This window comes from Alosa pseudoharengus, unplaced genomic scaffold (assembly GCF_046254945.1).
Source record: "Alosa pseudoharengus isolate Yale_2024_CS ecotype anadromous, Long Island Sound unplaced genomic scaffold, YU_APseudo_1.1 YU_APseudo_1.1_scf_9, whole genome shotgun sequence".
Lineage (NCBI taxonomy): Eukaryota > Metazoa > Chordata > Actinopteri > Clupeiformes > Clupeidae > Alosa > Alosa pseudoharengus.
The window spans coordinates 18,735,073-18,747,536 of record NW_027468881.1 but is presented as its reverse complement, the minus strand read 5'-3'; the positions used below and the strand labels follow the sequence as shown (position 1 = coordinate 18,747,536).

The following is a 12,464-nucleotide window of genomic DNA, read 5'->3' as shown; positions in this document are numbered from 1 at the left end:
GCGGGGACCCTGTGTTCCCTCTACCAAGCACTTATTTTTCCCTTGATGAATTTTCAGGCCCTTTAGACTTGTAACCTTCTGCCAATCACACACACACATCTGCAGCTTTTTCTCAGTTTTCTCTGAACTAGTGGCTTCCACAAACATGTTTTCCTTACTCGTAATCAAATTCGTTCCAGGGTCAGTAACCATGTCTATCACAAGTGAGTCATCTTCCGCCCCTGCTCTCGCTGACTCTAGGGGTATTTTTTCATTATGTCGTACTGTAGCTTAGTAGGGTGCAGCCCATAGCTTAGTGAAGCCTGGGCTACTGCCACAATGAGCTGCTAACCCATTGTAGCCCCGGCGGGGTCTATTCCCTCCTGTCAGCCGTCTTTCCGTGCTGTCACAAGGTCTTTCCCTAGTTGCCAGCTGCCCTATTCACAGCAGTCACTAGCCTACGCTAGCTTCAGCATTACATTAATGATTACCGAATGATTACCACGACAACATTTTGATAAGCTGCCAGTACAGAGCCATCAAACTGGGCAGCTCCTCCCAAATACAGAGCACCTCCATGCATCCACACCAAGACCTGAGCATCAGAAGACAAAAACAAACAATAAACAACACAACAAACAAACAAATAATAAAGAGCAAAGCTTGGCTTTACAAAGGATATGTTCATTGCATGGTGTGCTAAAATGTACTTCATGAGCTCTTGAAGGTGCATGTTAAACTATAAATTAGCACATGTGGTCTTACTGGCAGCTTTTCTCCAGTGCAGGAGTTAGTAGTAGGAGTATACACGTTGAGGTATAAGCAGTCCTCTGACACCCCAGGCAGGGCAAACTTGTATGCCATGACTTTGGCTATGTGGGTGACAAAAGCTAAAGGCTGAGGACACCTGTCAGAGAGTGAGAGAAAGAGTGATGGGGAAAGAGAGAGAATGAGAGAAAGAGAGAGGGGAGGTGGAAGAGATAGGAGAAGTAAAGAGCAGGTGGGAGTTTTAAATAATATAATACTATGCTCAAATAAAATATAATAATATATCAATAGCATGGGACTGGCATGAAAGCATAAATAACCACAAATCACATATAAAACATTTTTCATGAACAAATGTGAGAGCGAGAAAAAAAAAAACAGTATATAAAAGGAGGGATTTGCTTCCTAGTTGGATGCTGGTTGTTGTGGAGGGATTTGATTCCTAGTTGGATGCTAGTTGTGGTCGAGGGATTTGTTTCCTATTTGGATGCTGGTTGTTGTGGGGGGAAAGTGCATTTCAGTGTCCAGGCTTATTAAGGATACCTTAGGGTAAAACCTCTTCCTGTTCCTGGCCTTCATGTGGACTGTGATGTTATATGAGTGGGTTTTTCTAAGACTCTGTTTACATCTTCTAACCTAAATCTTGGTAAACCTGACAAAGAAATGTTTACAAAGCACTGCATTTTTAATTAATATGTTTGTTGACAGCAGATAGACGACAAGTAGCGATGGCTTTGAAATTCCAGTGGCTGTTGGTTTACACGGTGGCGACATGTTGTGATATGGCTGGCTGATGTTTGAGCATTGAGCCAGACTCACATGGGCGGCTGCTGGGTGGCGTCTCTCTCTCCCTCCCAGGACTCTGCAGGCTGGGGGGCAGACAGACGCAGGGGCCCCAGAGGGGGTCGGGCAAAGGGGATCCCCAAATACTGCTGCACCTGCTTATTGGAGCCTTTCACAGTCATGGAGGCACCCCGAAGAGTCCCATTCCTCACCGACACCACAGGACTGGGATCTGCAGATCACACAGCAAACACTAAAACCACTTGGCCAGCACTTGTTATTATGACCGCCGCGCAGCGAAGCGGCGGTCATATAGGTTTAGTCCCACATGGAATGGGTTAACATGACCCCTGGAGGCAAACATACGGAAAAAATTGGTCATCCTAGGCCCTACGGTTCTCAAGATATTCACAGAAAACTGTGTCTGCCCTACCCTCCTTTCGGGGGGTCCAGTACAGCGGGGGGGCTACAGATCAAAACGAAAAATTACGGTTCCATGCTATATATGTGGGGTTACATGCCCACCAAGTTTCGTGTACCCCGGTCTTTCAGTGTCCCGGGAATCCTTGTTGGTGTACGGTCACTAAATGTACACATAAATTATTTTATTGTAAGGCCCCCCATGAACGAAAGTTCACAAAACTTGGCATGCATTCGGAGGGTGTCATAAAGATCCTACACTTTCAATTTCGTGCAGTTTTGACCATGTCAGCCAGAGATATTGTGATGAAAACACCTAATTTTTTGCTTTTTAATTTTTAACTAGGTGGCGCTATACATGAAATAAGTGGTAATGGGATGGGTTGACATGCCCCCTTAAGACCAACATACAAAAAAAAGGTGGACCTCCTAGGCCCTACGGTTCTCGAGATATTCACAGAAAACTGTCTCCGGCCACCTACAGGCCAGTTGGTGTATAGTAACATAAATTAATTTATTGTGTGGCCCCCCATGAACGGAATTCCATGAAACTTGGCGTGCATTCAGAGGGTGTCATAATGATCCTACACTTCCAATTTCGTGCAGTTTTGACTTTGTTAGGTCACAGATACCTTCAATTACAACACCTCATTTTTACTTTTTTGTGTTTAACTAGGTGGCGCTATACATGAAATGAGTGATTATGGAATGGGTTGACATGGCCCCTTGAGATCAACATACAAAAAAAAAATGGTCCTCCTATGGTTCCATGCTATCCATGTGGGGTTACATGCCCACCAAGTTTCGTGTACCCCGGTCTTTCAGTGTCCCGGGAATCCTTGTTGGTGTACGGTCACTAAATGTACACATCAATTATTTTATTGTAAGGCCCCCCATGAACGAAAGTTCACAAAACTTGGCATGCATTCGGAGGGTGTCATAAAGATCCTACACTTTCAATTTCGTGCAGTTTTGACCATGTCAGCCAGAGATATTGTGATGAAAACACCTAATTTTTTGCTTTTTAATTTTTAACTAGGTGGCGCTATACATGAAATAAGTGGTAATGGGATGGGTTGACATGCCCCCTTAAGACCAACATACAAAAAAAAGGTGGACCTCCTAGGCCCTACGGTTCTCGAGATATTCACAGAAAACTGTCTCCGGCCACCTACAGGCCAGTTGGTGTATAGTAACATAAATTAATTTATTGTGTGGCCCCCCATGAACGGAATTCCATGAAACTTGGCGTGCATTCAGAGGGTGTCATAATGATCCTACACTTCCAATTTCGTGCAGTTTTGACTTTGTTAGGTCACAGATACCTTCAATTACAACACCTCATTTTTACTTTTTTGTGTTTAACTAGGTGGCGCTATACATGAAATGAGTGATTATGGAATGGGTTGACATGGCCCCTTGAGATCAACATACAAAAAAAAAATGGTCCTCCTATGGTTCCATGCTATCCATGTGGGGTTACATGCCCACCAAGTTTCGTGTACCCCGGTCTTTCAGTGTCCCGGGAATCCTTGTTGGTGTACGGTCACTAAATGTACACATCAATTATTTTATTGTAAGGCCCCCCATGAACGAAAGTTCACAAAACTTGGCATGCATTCGGAGGGTGTCATAAAGATCCTACACTTTCAATTTCGTGCAGTTTTGACCATGTCAGCCAGAGATATTGTGATGAAAACACCTAATTTTTTGCTTTTTAATTTTTAACTAGGTGGCGCTATACATGAAATAAGTGGTAATGGGATGGGTTGACATGCCCCCTTAAGACCAACATACAAAAAAAAGGTGGACCTCCTAGGCCCTACGGTTCTCGAGATATTCACAGAAAACTGTCTCCGGCCACCTACAGGCCAGTTGGTGTATAGTAACATAAATTAATTTATTGTGTGGCCCCCCATGAACGGAATTCCATGAAACTTGGCGTGCATTCAGAGGGTGTCATAATGATCCTACACTTCCAATTTCGTGCAGTTTTGACTTTGTTAGGTCACAGATACCTTCAATTACAACACCTCATTTTTACTTTTTTGTGTTTAACTAGGTGGCGCTATACATGAAATGAGTGATTATGGAATGGGTTGACATGGCCCCTTGAGATCAACATACAAAAAAAAAATGGTCCTCCTATGGTTCCATGCTATCCATGTGGGGTTACATGCCCACCAAGTTTCGTGTACCCCGGTCTTTCAGTGTCCTGGGAATCATTGACAGAAATTTGGGCATGCGAAAAAGAAAAAAAAAATCTGACTAAACCTATATGACCGCCGCTTCGCTGCGCGGCGGTCATAATTATATGTTTGTGTCATTAACTGTAAATGTATTCATGTTTGGTATCATTTTTATAGTCTCAGTACAAGGAGTACAATGAATTAAGTGTAAGAATGTTTAGAACATCCTGTATAACATTTCTACCTGAGGAGCCTTCCTAATATGTGAAATAGTAAGTGGGTGTGTGTAGGTGTGTGTAGGTGTGTCTGGGTGTGGCTGACGGAAACGGCGGGAAGAGAAAGCCAATCAGAGGACGTTGTACCTATGATCACCACGTGAACCACACCCTTGCAAATTGAGCATAAAAGGCCAGCCTCTTCCGGTAGTCTTTAGAAGAGAATATTGAGAATCTGGTGAAATCCATGATGGGCTGACACAAACATGTACTTTTCTCCCTTGAGGGGCACTGGCCCCTCATTGAAAAGAATAAATGCCTGGATCCTGATCGTGCATCGTCCTGATTGAGTCTTAAGAGAAATGTGGTAGTAAAAATATACTATCAGTATCACAGTATGTTATGGCATCTGCTCTGCCTCCGATCAGAAAGCACTGCAGAGGGTGGCCCAACGCATCACCGGTTCCTCACTCCCCTCCATCGAGGCCATCCAGGGCAAGTGGTGCTTGCGTAAGGCAAGCAGCGTCATCAAAGACTGTTCTCACCCCAACCACTGACTGTCCACCCCACTCCCCTCCGGGAGGCGTTACAGGTCTCTTTGCACCCGAACCAGCAGGTTCAGAGGAAGCTTCTCTCCGCAAAAATAAATCACGCTAGTCAATTTGTCTTCATCTCCTTCTCCATCCCCTACTCTTGCAACTTTTGTGTATTATGACACCCCAGCTCTACCGTGGTGGGTCTGCCTCATTCTCCCTGATATTGTGTGGCTTGATCTTGTCTGTTCCTGTCTTGACCTGTAGGAGGAGCTGTGGAGGTTCTAGCGAGGTGGCTAATTGATGGCCTAATTGGAGGGTGCATAAAATCAGCGCTCTCCTGTTGGTTTGGCCCCTCTGGCACTGCACTCGCGAGCACACTCTTGGCAGGGCTGGCTGCAGCTCTGTTCCTTTACTTTTGCACTACACATCCATGCTGACCTATACACGACAGTTTTGCTTTTCCTTACACATACTGACCTTGTAAATAACTCAGTTAATAAATATACTTTCGTATATACCAATATACTTTGGTGTGGTCTCCCCTTCATGTCGTGCTCACTCTGAGCCAAGTGGTCACAACAGTATGTAAATGAGGGTGTGAGGGTGTTGACTTGTGAGTGTGTGTGTCGGGGTAATGGGGTGTGTGTGTGTTTATGTGCATGTGTGTGTGTTTATGTGTGTTTTTATGTGTGTGTGTGCTTGTATGCCTGTGTGTGTCCATCATAGTAAAGCCCGATTTGATTGGTCCAAACAGCTCTGGTATATATATATATATATATATATACAGTATTTATACTGTATATATACAGTCATTTACAGTCAACCATTTTATGTTCAAGGCACGCTCAACCTTCACAGCCAATGTGGTTCTCTTCCTGAAATGCATCTCAGGCTGCCCTATAATGTTTAATAGATACAGACTTTCATATGAAGGATCCTTGAAAAACAGCTGTCCTTTACTTTGTATTATTTCACAATTAACAAAACAATATTCTGTATGAAGAAGTTGCCATATGTCATATTGTTATTTATAATGTATTCCTACCAATCAAATACTCTACATTCGGTCAGATTATTAACAAATTGACATTCTTATAACAACAATGTATGATAAAGGTTAGGGGGGTTTGGTTAAGGGGTAATTGCTCAACAACAATTTTACAAATTGAACTCGAATGTCAGCATTCTATCTGTAAAGTCTCCATTCCAAATCTACATTCTACTGACAGTTTGAGTGTAACTCTGTATTGCATTTTGGAAATACTCCTGTGTGTTCTTTGCAGGCTGAAAGACAATGATGAAAGACTTAGGGATAAAGTAAGTGAACATGATGGGATACAAACAGCTCAGCTCAACCAGGGCCTTGATCACCTGCACATACTTGCTATGGGACACCAAGGAGGCTGTGAAGAACACAGCCCAGCTCAGACAAAACAGGAACATGCTGAAAGTGATGGCTTTGGCCTCATTGTAGTTCTTGGGCAGGTCTGTTCCCATGTAGGAGAAGCAGAAACAGAGGCCACTGAGAATACACATTAAAATGACACATAAAAAGGGAGCAGTCATATTTCTAAAAATGCAGATTATTAAGAGCTGGTCTTTGAATGATTTTGTGTCTTTCTCTGGAGTCGCCTGATTTGCTATCCAGACTCCACAGAGCAGGAGCTGGAGAAGAGACACCCCAGCCACCAGTAGCCACTGCCCATTGTACTTCATCCACAACGCATGCGCTCTGGGCAGGTACACGGCCATCTTGAAGATGCACATGATCAGAAAGGAGCGGACGGTCAGGCAGGACAAGAACACGGTGTAGAAGCAGACAAAGGTCCAGCTCTGAAGCGCGCAGCTCAGAGCTGAGGGCTCGCCAAAGTAGAAGAAGATGCTTATGGAGGACGCGGCGAGGCAGCCCAACATCAGGAAGCACATGCTGCCCCCTGCTGACCGCACTACAGGCGTGGAGTAGTGAATGGCAAACAGCACGGCCACCCCCAGACACAGGAGCATGAAGGATGATGTGGAGAGCAGGATTAGAATGGAGATGATGTCGGAGAAGTGGAGGAATTCCACAGAACGTTTCTGGCATGACGTGCTTCCAGCCTCGGACCACTCATACTGGTCACACTTCAGACAGGAGTAGAGGTCAGCTAGAAGAAGAAACAGGAAGCAGAGACAGGAAACACAAATTAAGCGCACTTTCAGGTTAAGTCCTCATATTTTGGGGCTTGTAGCACATCATTAGGTGCTTCCACATTAGCCACAGAACGTTTCTGGCATGACGTGCTTCCAGCCTCGGACCACTCATACATTCCATAGGTCAGACGGGAGTAGAGGTCAGCTGAAGGGAAGTTGGGAAAAGCCTCAGAGTGCACATTCAGATAACATTTAGAAGAAAACTCTAAAATTCCTTCAGAGTAAGATAAAAGGATACATACCCTTCTTTTCTTTGTGCTTGTAATAACCCAGCCTAACACCGCTAGCCTAGCTTAGCATTATTCATAGGAAGTGGAGACATTATCAGATGTATCCTATTGTCTAATTCTGGGGTAGATGGCAAATAAGATATATAGCATGTAAGGTTTTCTGTATTATAATATTATTTTAAAGGTTTGTTGTAGCATTTGCTTTAGATACTGCACACTCTTCAGTCACACTCAACCGGGAAAGTAACACCAGAAAGAACTTAAACTATTCCTTTCAGGACCATCTTGTTCAGTTTATCTTAGCATTCATCCTTTTCATACACTACAATAAAAAAGTGGGCATCAGTAATAGTTCAACAGATGTAATGAGCTAAGTTTAAAAAAGAGGATTTGCATTTTTTGCACTGAACTGTACAATAAAACCTGAGCAGGCAGAGGAAAGAGAAGCTGCAGAGCTGTTGACCAAGCAGTCGTGATTAGTGGGTGATGCTGCTCTACCTGTGTGGTTGGTATACTGGTTAATGGGGCATTCCACACAAGTAAAACAGCACTCATGTTGGCCTTCCTGCTGCCGAACATGTCCTGGCTTACACTCAGCAGAGCAGTTGGAGAATGGCACCTTCAAATCATAAATACATTAATAGTAGAAGTATCACTGCAACAGGAAAACTCTATTGGCCTACATGTAGCACAAACACATTTATATATGAATGAATTGTGGGAAATTAATGTGATGTGACTACATACTACTTCAAGCTTTCTGTCCTTGACCGTTTATTAGCAAATGAGCAGACTTCCCCGTTTTCCAGGGACAGTCCATTTTTGGTGGCCTGTTCCCAGTCAAAATATATGAAAACCAGTTTTGTCCACCCTTTTTGTAGATAAAACATTAGCTATTTTAATGATATCGAAAGCCCAACTGGAAATGTCCCCGGTTTTCATCTCAGGAATCTGCGCACTGTACAACTGATAAAACAAAATGAGTGGTGCACACAATGGACAGACTCACCAAGCCATCACCATGCCAGTGGATCTGCATGTCATCAATAGAGAGGTTCACCACCGGTTGGTTGTCACATGTGCCAATCGGCTGGATCTTTACTGTGTGGTCAGCAGTGTTCCAGAAGACGACTGAGTAATGTGCTGGCGGGTCGCCATTCTCATCAAAGTACACATTCAATTGGTTCAAGGAGAACTTAGGTAAGCGTTTGATCTCACGAAGAAGCTAGAATCAGAATAGATGAGGATACAGATCACCATGTTAGTGCCAGCTGAGGGAGTTCAGTTCTTCCCTGTTTCCCTCAAATGTTCCATACACTTTCAACAAGGATCTTCATCGTAATAAGCACAGCAACAACTACAAAAGCTTTAACATATTGGGGACAGGGTACGGTAGTTACCATGTAGGGATAGACTGTGCGACTTGTGTCGCATCCTGAGTGGTTGCATTGTAGAGCATTGTGTAAAGCCATCGCCATGACGTATACAGCTGAATACACTGAGAAGGAGTAAGCATTGCCCTCATTGATAATGTCCTCAGCACTTTGTGAAGAACAAGCCTCACAGTCCTGATTGCAAACAGCTTCGTCTGATAGGCCTGCCCCACTGTGGCAAGACTTGCAGTTGCCTCCCATTCTCGACTGATGGATGAAGTTGCTGAAGCCGGGGAGCTTAGCAACAAGTGGTGTCACTCCAATGATGGTGCCAATGGTCTCAATCCCCTGCTGTTTGGTCAGAGGCTGGTACATGGACCAGGCCTCTCCAGCAATCCAGACTTTATTTTGAAATTTGTGTTGTATTGCCAAATGGATGACCTCCACAGCCTTCAGCTCATCAACGAAAAGGATTATGACTTTTATGTGGAGCATATCTATAGTTTCAAATATTGTGTTTAATTGTGATGTGTCAGTCAGAATCTCGTAGTAAGCCAGACAGATACCTACATTTTGAATCAGGTCATAAAATAGTTGAAAACCATCCTGGCTGTAAGTGGATGTAGTGCCAATGAAAGCCACCCAGTTCCAGCCAAAATGCTTTATGATCTGAATGATAAGTTCAATCTGGTCTTTGTTACTTGGTACAGTCCGTAGGAATGAAGGATACAGTTGTTTGTCACTGAAAATGCTACTGGAGGCTCCATAACTGATCTACAAAAACAGAAAATACAAAGACACTAAAGACGAATACATTTTAAATACACTTTACTGGGTATTTAAAAAACTAAAAATAGAACTGTTGTCACAAGACTGAAAACAAAAGGTTTCAGACATCAAGCAGACTTGAAACTGGAAAGTACTTCTCTAAGCAGAAAAAAAACCCTACTACATAGCATGGAGGCGCTGAAAGAGTAACATATTGCTGGAGTAAGAGAAAACAAAGACTGAATGCTCTACCATTGGGATGAGGTCCATCGTGAAGAGGGGAGCAAGGGATAGACTCTCTGAGCTGGTCAAGGGGCCGGTGAAACCGATGACTTTAGGCAGGTAGCGGTTGTAGTCTTCCCTGACTTTGATGGAGTCGTTGTGGGAGGAGAAGAACTGTAGGCTGGAGGGGAAGTTGTAGGTGCTGGAGCAGTGATCAAAGAGCTGGTAACCAAGGGAGACGTTTGGCAAGAGGGAGGTCAAGTTGTTGATCTCCTCAACGGCAAACCTCATGACCTGGAGCAAATGATAGCCAGTCAGAAAGAATGACTTTCTGTCACAGCAGCAAGGGAGATTGACAGACAGAGAGAGATGGAGAGAGGGGAAATGGATGAAATTAAGTTTATTTGTCATTATGACAATGATTTGACACAGATCACATTTTAATATTCTATTAATATGTACACATAAATAAGAGAGATTTTTTGGGTGAAGGAAGGAGTTTATGCATCAACCAACAAATTGCCTTTTCTTATGTTGAACGGAACCATCCACTGGCAAAACCTTGGATTAATTAATGAAGCATGTGTAATGGATGCCAGCTAGCTTAGCTGTGCGTGTGGAACGTTGGTAAACCTCACTCCCCGACTCCTCAAGAGTGCTGCTGGTATGAAAGCTTGCCTGGGCTTTTAGCTCAATTGTCAGCACACTTGACTCCCGATCCGAGGTGCTGATGTTTCGCGGGTTCAAGTCCGGGCGTGTGCAAGGCTGAACTGCGCAGGTTCAGCGCAACACAGGTTACACAAACAATTAATATAGGTGCCTTACAGTATAGTGCAGTGCAGTACAGATATGCCCATTCATAGGTTTGTGCGCTCCTTGTGGGTCAAACTGTATGACCCATGAGCCCTGCCAGGTGAGCTAAATGGATGAAACTCAAATCTTAATGTTTATAAACATGAATGTGAATATAAGGCACTCACTCATCGCACTTGATAGCAACAGGTCTCCTTTGCTGGTCTGAGTGTCCTGCATAGTGAACAGGGAACAGACCTCCGATCAGATAGTCACCATCAAGGTTGAAATCAGACGCTTGGCAAGAGCACTCCCAGAAACAAGCATTATGAAGACAGATAACGAAGATGGTGAGGAAAGCCAGCTGCATTGTCTCTGTGCCTCCCATGGATGAGATGGAAATGGATGAGCAGATCCACTGTCATTGACATGCAAACCTCATGTGTACCTCGCTTATGCACTGGTTCTATTTGCATTTCAACGCATCATTAAATGTATCCCCAATGTACAGTCTGGGAAGGAGCTTTTGCATACTTTTGCTGGAAGTGAGAAAGATGACAAATCATGTGATTGTTTTTATTATTATTATTTACTGTATATTTACAAATCTGCATAAAAGTTGGGATGCTGTAAATAAAAACACAATGTGTTGAGAGCAGGCTTGGAATTTCACCATTTTAGGGGCAAGGCCACTTGGCCTTCAGTTGGGCATATTTGGTGGGGGGCACCAAGGCCAAAGTTACAGTAACTATACCTATTCACTGTAACAAAAACATTACATTAACATGAAACATGACATATTACATAGAACTGTAAATCATCTGATCATCTAATATTTACAGATATCTAGGCTATATTTAACATTTATTTTATATTTGGCCTGTTATGAAATCATGTATTGAACAATTTAAGCACAGCTTAGTCAGCTGTATATCCTCTGATTTTAATATTTACGATATCTAGGCGATATTTGTAACATTTATTTTGTATTTGGCCTGTTATGTAATCATGTAGAAAAATGTAAGCCTAATTTTAGCCCAAATTTGGAGCATGCATGTTGAAATTTGCTGCAAATTCAAAACCGGATTACTCTGGAACGGCTAACTGTACAGGGGGCTGCTTTACACCTTTGTGTTTGGTAAGGTCTGCTGTTTATTTTGATATATGGTTTGTCATGTGTTGAACGAAGGGTTCGTGAAGTATTCCACCGAGATGAATGGGTAGGGAGATAGGCGCAGAACCTAGAATTTATGATTCAATTTAATCATATTATTTAGGCCACAGGTCTCGCGAACCATTCACCACAGCAATTAGCGACTAACATTGTTTAAAAGCTGAGAAAAAGCTCTTTCATGTGATGTGATACTTGTGATGTCTGTATGATGTGTAGGCTACTTCGCGAGTAGTTCAACTGAGAAGAATGGGTGAATTTGGACGCACTTTCTTTCTGAATTTGGACGTCACTTTCTCCAATGCGTAAAAGACTAAATTAATTTGCGCTGTGAATGCTAATATTATTTTGACAGGCCATAGGCTAATAAAATACGCGATTAGTCGGACAAAACCAGAATTGAAAGAAGGGGGCACCAAGGCTAGCCTGGTCATTACCGCCTGTGACTATGTTTCTCTTCGTCATACAGTCTGGAACAATGTAATAATAATCCGTCTCCGTAATGGGCATATGCTTATTTTGAGGTTTAAAATCATTGGAGTTCCCTTAACCAATCAGCAACCTTTGGTAATGACGTATGCTGTGCGCCGGAGTTCAGGCTTTTACGCTTACCACTTCCGCTTCAGGCTCTTACGCTTCCCACTTCTGCTCTCAGTAGTAAACAGACCGCTGGCTAGTATGCAGGCTACCTGACCGCCAGGGAAGTCTCTTCGTAGTGGATATATTTCTAACTTGCGCCAGCCACAGACCGAGAGTTGTATACCAAAAGCGTCACGTCGCCGAGATTATATCAGCTCTTGTCACACGCCAGTTTTCCCTCTTATCTCT

General features: G+C 43.3%; 2 protein-coding genes across 2 annotated transcripts in view; both read right to left on the bottom strand.

Moving 5' to 3' along the window:
• The window catches only part of LOC143115010 (carboxylesterase 5A-like), a 95,957-nt gene that overhangs the window by 46,893 nt on the left and 36,600 nt on the right, over positions 1-12,464 (bottom strand). The window contains exons 2-4 of the mRNA XM_076276848.1: positions 1,567-1,762; positions 745-886; positions 473-574 (exon numbers count right to left, since the gene is read on the bottom strand). Coding sequence (XP_076132963.1) covers positions 473-574; positions 745-886; positions 1,567-1,762 — 440 coding nt within the window. The remainder of the gene's footprint in view (positions 1-472; positions 575-744; positions 887-1,566; positions 1,763-12,464) is intronic.
• LOC143114900 (taste receptor type 1 member 1-like) lies at positions 6,103-10,775 on the bottom strand. Its single transcript, XM_076276739.1, has 6 exons — positions 10,654-10,775; positions 9,704-10,004; positions 8,711-9,457; positions 8,320-8,535; positions 7,809-7,929; positions 6,103-7,034 (listed from the first exon to the last, which is right to left on the bottom strand). Exons 2-6 carry the CDS (start codon positions 9,962-9,964, stop codon positions 6,103-6,105), a joined length of 2,277 nt encoding a protein of 758 aa, XP_076132854.1. The 5' UTR covers positions 9,965-10,004; positions 10,654-10,775.

Coding starts and splice junctions, on each gene's coding strand:
- LOC143114900 (XM_076276739.1), bottom strand. CDS start 9,964: ATGAGGTTTGCCGTTGAGGAGATCAACAACTTGACCTCCCTCTTGCCA. Junction 9,458..9,703: donor CGATGGACCTCATCCCAATG/GTAGAGCATTCA, acceptor CTGTTTTTGTAG/ATCAGTTATGGAGCCTCCAG. Junction 7,930..8,319: donor ACTGGCATGGTGATGGCTTG/GTGAGTCTGTCC, acceptor TATGATTTGAAG/GTGCCATTCTCCAACTGCTC.